General features: G+C 29.2%; 1 protein-coding gene across 1 annotated transcript; it reads right to left on the minus strand.

The window, feature by feature from the left end:
• Positions 1–944: 944 nt before the first annotated feature.
• Positions 945–4,610, minus strand: LOC129612668 (uncharacterized). The gene is made up of 4 exons (XM_055526405.1): positions 4,594–4,610; positions 3,948–4,411; positions 2,621–3,901; positions 945–2,437 (listed from the first exon to the last, which is right to left on the minus strand). Exons 1-4 carry the CDS (start codon positions 4,608–4,610, stop codon positions 945–947), a joined length of 3,255 nt encoding a protein of 1,084 aa, XP_055382380.1.
• Positions 4,611–6,107: the final 1,497 nt, after the last annotated feature.

Genomic DNA, 6,107 nt, shown 5'->3' on the forward strand with positions numbered 1-6,107 from the left:
AAATATGTAACAAAATTTTGAAACAGAGAGTATCACAAAGTTTAGGTGTTAAAGGTCCAACCAAAACACGATATGCATAAGAAAAGAGTCTGTAAATTCAATTAAGAACTGGTTATATTATAATTTGTGAAAGTTGCTGACAAGATCTATAAAATAATATTATTTTTTGCATTAAAACATTTTAAAAATTCATTAACGACTACACGGAACTACCAAAAATTTTGAATTGAAATCAACATGCATGCGCTCATATTATTTATTTAATTTCTTAAATATTGATCATATTTCAAAAGCTAGCATAACTTTTTAATCGAATCTAAGAATTTAAAACGACCAAGACTAATCTTTGATTTTACAAGAGCTTTTTAAAATCAGGTAATTTTTGGACAAGAATTTCTTATGACCGAAAACACTAATATGAAAAAAAAACCAATAAAGTTGAAAATATAGTTTGTAATTCGAATTTAGTGTAAAAGCTCAGCTAAGCCATTTCTAAAATATTAACAAATTTCTTCATATTAATCTATACAATAAATTTTAATTTAAATTCTAAACTAAAAATGAGTATTAAATGTGAACACACTTATATAATCTGCATAACTTATTTTATTTTTTATTTATTTATGTTTAGCTCAAACATTTTACAATTTACAAATTACATTATACAATTTAACCTATATGATAATTTTTATTGTTATTATTAAACTTTAACTTAAAATTAATACTACTTAAAAATACCTGAACAAAAGTTGCCTAGCTAGCAAAAAGTTCGACTTAAAAAAAAAATTTTTTAAATTATGAAAACATTTACAACAAAAGATTGCAAAGTCAGCAAAAGTTAGTTGTTATTAATGTAGGTCAGAAAATTATTAAATTTATTTTTCGAGTACAATAAATATTATGTATGATAATAATAAAAGTTAGTGACCTCATAAAGTGTACAACTAATGTAATTTTGCAAAGAGGGTATTCTTAAGTTGAGTCTTCGTTAGCGATAACTCCTCACGAGAAATGTATTTATTAACAGCAACTAACATTCGAGAAATAGGTTCATTCTTCCCATAATTTGTGCGGTGAAAAGGAAGATTAAAAATTTTGTTATTACGAAAACGAGTGACACTATTTAATTGAGCTTCTATGATATTTTTAGCATATGTAAAGTTTATGCGGCTCATAAACACTTGCACAATAAACAAAATATCAGCAACAATTCTTCTACTTTCAAGTGTTTTCATTTGAAGTAATAATAACCGATCTCCGTATGGTGGGAGAATAATAGGGTTTTCCCAATGAAAATTACGAAGAGCATACCTTAAAAAGTTTTTTTGAACTGCCTCCAATCTATTTACGTGGTCCCGGTAAGAAGGAGACCAAACCTGACTTGCATATTCAAGATGTGGTCGTACCAAAGCCACAAACAAAGTTTTTATAACGTAGGGATCATTAAACTCCTTTGTATAACGCTTAACGAAGCCTAAGACTGAATTAGCTTTACTAATCACGGCGTTATAGTGCTGTCTAAACGTCAACTTTTCATCAAATACAACACCCAAATCTTTAATAGAACTAACCCTGTTAAGATTAGCTTTATTCAAGACATAGTTGGAAGTTATAGTTACGGAACGACGAGTATAACTAACTACGGAGCACTTAGAGACGTTAAGGGAAAGATTGTTAAAGTTGCACCAATTAGCAAAAGAATCCAGGTCCCGCTGTACGAGCAAGGTATCAGTAGCGGAGTCTATTCTTCTGTAAATTTTCATATCATCAGCATAGATACTTAAATCACTGTGTTTTAATACGCGTGTTACATCATTAATACTAATAATGAAAAGAAGAGGCCCCAAATGACTACCCTGAGGTACACCCGAATTTGCAACAAAGTAATTGGAGATACATGAACGAAAAATAACTCCATATTTCCTACTACACAAATAAGAACCAATCCATTTAATGAAAAAAGGAGGAAAACCATACTTTTCTAGCTTAAAAAGTACTACATTATGTGGTAGTAAATCAAAAGCCTTGCTCAGATCAGTATAAATTACATCCGTCTGGGATCCAGCCTCCATCGTATTTAAAAATTTAGAACTACATTCAACAAGATTAGTAACTGTAGATTTCATTTTTAAAAACCCATGTTGATTTGGCACTACCAATTCTGAGCAATAATTGTAGATTACGTCATAAACCATTAATTCAAATACTTTAGGGATGCTAGAAAGCTTAGCTATAGGACGGTAATTTTCAATGTTCTTTTTTTCTCCCTTTTTATGCACCGGTCGTATGAAAGAGGTTTTCCACCAACTAGGAAAAGTACCCTCAGAAATAGATCTATTAAATAAAGTTGAAATTGGCTTTGATAAGACACGAGAACATTGTTTTAAAACAATCTCAGGAATATTATCAGGGCCCGGAAAGCAATCATTGTTTAAGGCTTCCAAATAAGAACAAACTTTAGTTGACGATAGATCTATTTCAGGGAGGGGTTGACCAATGTAGTTGGGAAAGTAGTCAAAATTTTGCGGATTGATGTTAAAAATATTATTCGAATAAGCGCTGGAGAAAAATTTTTCAAATAAATCTGAAATTATTTGTGGATCATTTGTAGTTTGATTACCATAAGTCATAAAGTTTGGAAATTGATCAGATTTCCTTTTAGAATTAACAAACTTCCAGAAAGATTTGGGATTTTGCTTTAATTCCAAAGAGCAACCTGACAAATAATTACTATAACTCACTTCACACAAACGTTTAAATGAATAAAATAAATTTATGAAAGTAGAATAAGACTCAGAGCTCTGAGTCTTAACATATTTTCTCCACGCCTTATTCTTTTTATTTCTCAATTTTTTCAACTCAATTGAGAACCAAACCGGACTTGAATCAATACTCTTATTACGCGTTTTAGGAACATACATGTCAAAACCATGTAAAACGACATCATAAAATTTCTTTACTGCTTCGTCAATAGGAACATTACAAAGTAATGTCTCGAAATCCACCGTAAAGAAATAATTATTTAGACCTACAAAATCAGCTCTAGAAAAATTATATCCAAATGATATATTATGCTGAGAGTTTATAGGACTATCATAGTTATAGCTAAATCCTATCGGAGGGTGATAGTTGTCAATTTTAGTTAAAGGCGTGAAAATAGGATAGTGAAAGGCATTAACCCAATCAGAAGTAAAGATAAGGTCAAGCATTCTACCACTAGAATTAAAAGTGTTGGAAATTTGTTGTAAATCATAAGAATTAAAACCGTCAATAAGTGTTGCTTCAGCAATAGAAGATATATAAGCTGGCGTCATGTAATTTTCCTCATCGACTGATTTCCATAAAATATGAGGTAAATTAAAATCACCACAGATAATTAAGTCATCCTCTGCATTAGCCAGAGACGAAATGTAATCAACAGCCTCCACTAAATTGTGATAAGTTTCACACGAAGAGTTAGGAGGAATATAACAACAAATAAAAAACAAGGACTTTTTGGCAAAACGAATTTTAATAGCAACTACTTCCAAAGATGGGAATTGAGATAAATTAACTTCAGACGCGTTAAAGATATTTTTCAAAGCTATAAGAACTCCTCCACCCTTGGGTATGTTTACATTGTCAGAAACCGTAAGAAGTCTATCTTTCCTAAAGACCACATAAGAGTGATCAAACAACTCTAATGAGTCAATAGAATTATGCAACCATGTTTCAGACAATAAGTAAACATCAAAGTCCAGCAACAAAGAGTTTTTATGGATTTCGTTCGTTTTAGTCCTAAGGCCCCTTACGTTCTGGTAATATAACGAAAGCTGGTTTATTAACCTTGTTGAACTATTACCAGAATCAGTCAGATGGATTAGGTTAGAGTTATTACGTCGAGTCGGAGGAACGAAAAAATCTATAATTTGCATCTCTCATTCGTTGTATGTATTCAACCCACCTACTTTTCATATGATTCCTGTATGTTTCTAAGTCTTTGTCAACTTGAAGAGATGATACATCTAGAGTCTCGTGAAATTTTCTGAATAATTTAGATAAACGTGCATATTCAGTAGGAAGACCCTCACTCTCAATAAAAACTTTCACACTTATCCTAGTTTTACCTTCATGATGAACATTGTCAGAGGCATCATGTAAATAAGCAAGGAAAAGTCTCACATTGTAATACACGGCTCGATCTCTAAATCGCGATAATACGTAAACGCTGTCGCCCTCTTCAGCCGCTTTTTTTGTCATACGCACTATAGGAGGAAGAAGCGGGTTGGCAATACTTTGAGTTACAGGCGCCGAAAACGATTTTACAGGAATAGCTGGGTTACTAGAAATGCAAGATGCCTGTCCACTAGCTGATACAGAAGAAGAACCCGTGAAAATACCCCCATGAACAAAATTAGGATAGTTATTCTTACTATTTTTAATAACATTATCACTATTAATATTATTACTATCATTATTCTTATTACGATAACCATTAATATCATTACTATTATTATTGATATTATTATGATTATTATTATTATTAATATTATTGTTATTATCATTGTTGTTATTGGTATTCGTATCATTTATATTATTGATACTCACACTAACCTTATTGTTATTATCATTATTGTGATTAATAACAACATCATTATTAATATTATTACTGTTATTGTCATTGCAAATATTATTGTTATTGTTATTAATGTTATTATTATTATCATTACTATTAATATTATTATTATTATCATTAATAAAACTTGTAATGATTCCGAATGTCTCTATGCGTCCATGAAAATTTTTAATACCGAGTATTTTAAGTTGATATTAAAATGTCGTGATTATTAACGCTACTTAAATTAAACGTTTTGAATGTTAAAAAAAAATATTTTAAGGCAAAAAATAAAAATAACTTGTATTAAACTTTTTTTTTCCATACTTGCTTAAAAGGATGTGAGTTTTTTATTTATTTTATGTTTTTTTTTTATAATTCAACTCACATAAAGCTACAAGAACAAGTTTAAAATAAAATCAAATCAAAATAATAGCAAAAAGCCGAAAAAAACGTGTTAAGGTGCAAATCGAAGCAATTTAGCGAGAAATATATATACACACAAATCCACACTTATATTGATACCTACAAACACACACCGATACGTCATAACATTTAAATTCAAATATAAAAATTTTTAACATAACAAACTCTCTTAAAAAGAAACTGGCGAGAAAAAAAATATTTTTCCGCATGATAAAAATTATTGACAGCATTGCGATAATATTAAAAATATATGTATGTATGTACACGTCAATATCGTATACATACACACATAATATATTTTTTTTCTGTGCTTTATAAATAAAAAGTGTCCTTCGAAGTTTTCTAATATCCTACATTGAAGTGAAAAAAAAAACATTTTACCTTTTCTTACACATCGATTTAATTCAAGATTATTTGAGAAAAAAAGGAAATAGGAATAAAAACTTAAATCATTCTAATAATCGTTAAAAAAAATATCCTTTTTTTCCGCTTTGTAGACAATCATTATCTAAATTGTCACTATGGTTGGTAAGGTAGTAAAAAAAAAGGACTCAAATATAATTTAAATCAACCTAATATTGTAAATAATCGTAAACAGAAAATGGTGTCAGCTCTTTGCACAAAAAAAAAATAAGAGTTCTACAATTATTTTATTTTTTTAAACTTTGTAAAAATTAACGGTAATATATTACACAAAATAATATTTCCGACACATTCCAATTCGAAATATTATGTAACTAGTTTCTTGTTTTCAAAATTTTCATTTTCACATGGAAAACAACTCAACTCTATTTGGAAATGTTTTATCAACCAGATATTTTGCCGAAATTCAATTTGGTATTCTTAAGAACAAAACTTTAAATAACCGGAAATACACAAAAAAACAAAGTACTTGTTTATTTCAAAATCGAAACTGATTAAAAATTAATATCACAATTTATAAAATAAACAAAGACTATCAACTTCTTAAAAATAAACTAACAACATATTGCTTGTTCTAAACTTATTATACTAAAAGAACTTCAAATAAACGATACAATACCAAAAATACTTTTCGTGAAACTGCTTTGATCCTACTCCAGCTGAA

This window comes from Condylostylus longicornis, unplaced genomic scaffold, assembly GCF_029603195.1.
Source record: "Condylostylus longicornis isolate FDR11 unplaced genomic scaffold, ASM2960319v2 ptg000004l, whole genome shotgun sequence".
Classification (NCBI taxonomy): Eukaryota; Metazoa; Arthropoda; class Insecta; order Diptera; family Dolichopodidae; genus Condylostylus; species Condylostylus longicornis.

Coding starts and splice junctions, on each gene's coding strand:
- LOC129612668 (XM_055526405.1), bottom strand. Junction 3,902..3,947: donor ATACAGGAATCATATGAAAA/GTAGGTGGGTTG, acceptor TGCAAATTATAG/ATTTTTTCGTTCCTCCGACT. Junction 2,438..2,620: donor TCCAAACTTTATGACTTATG/GTAATCAAACTA, acceptor CTTATTTGGAAG/CCTTAAACAATGATTGCTTT.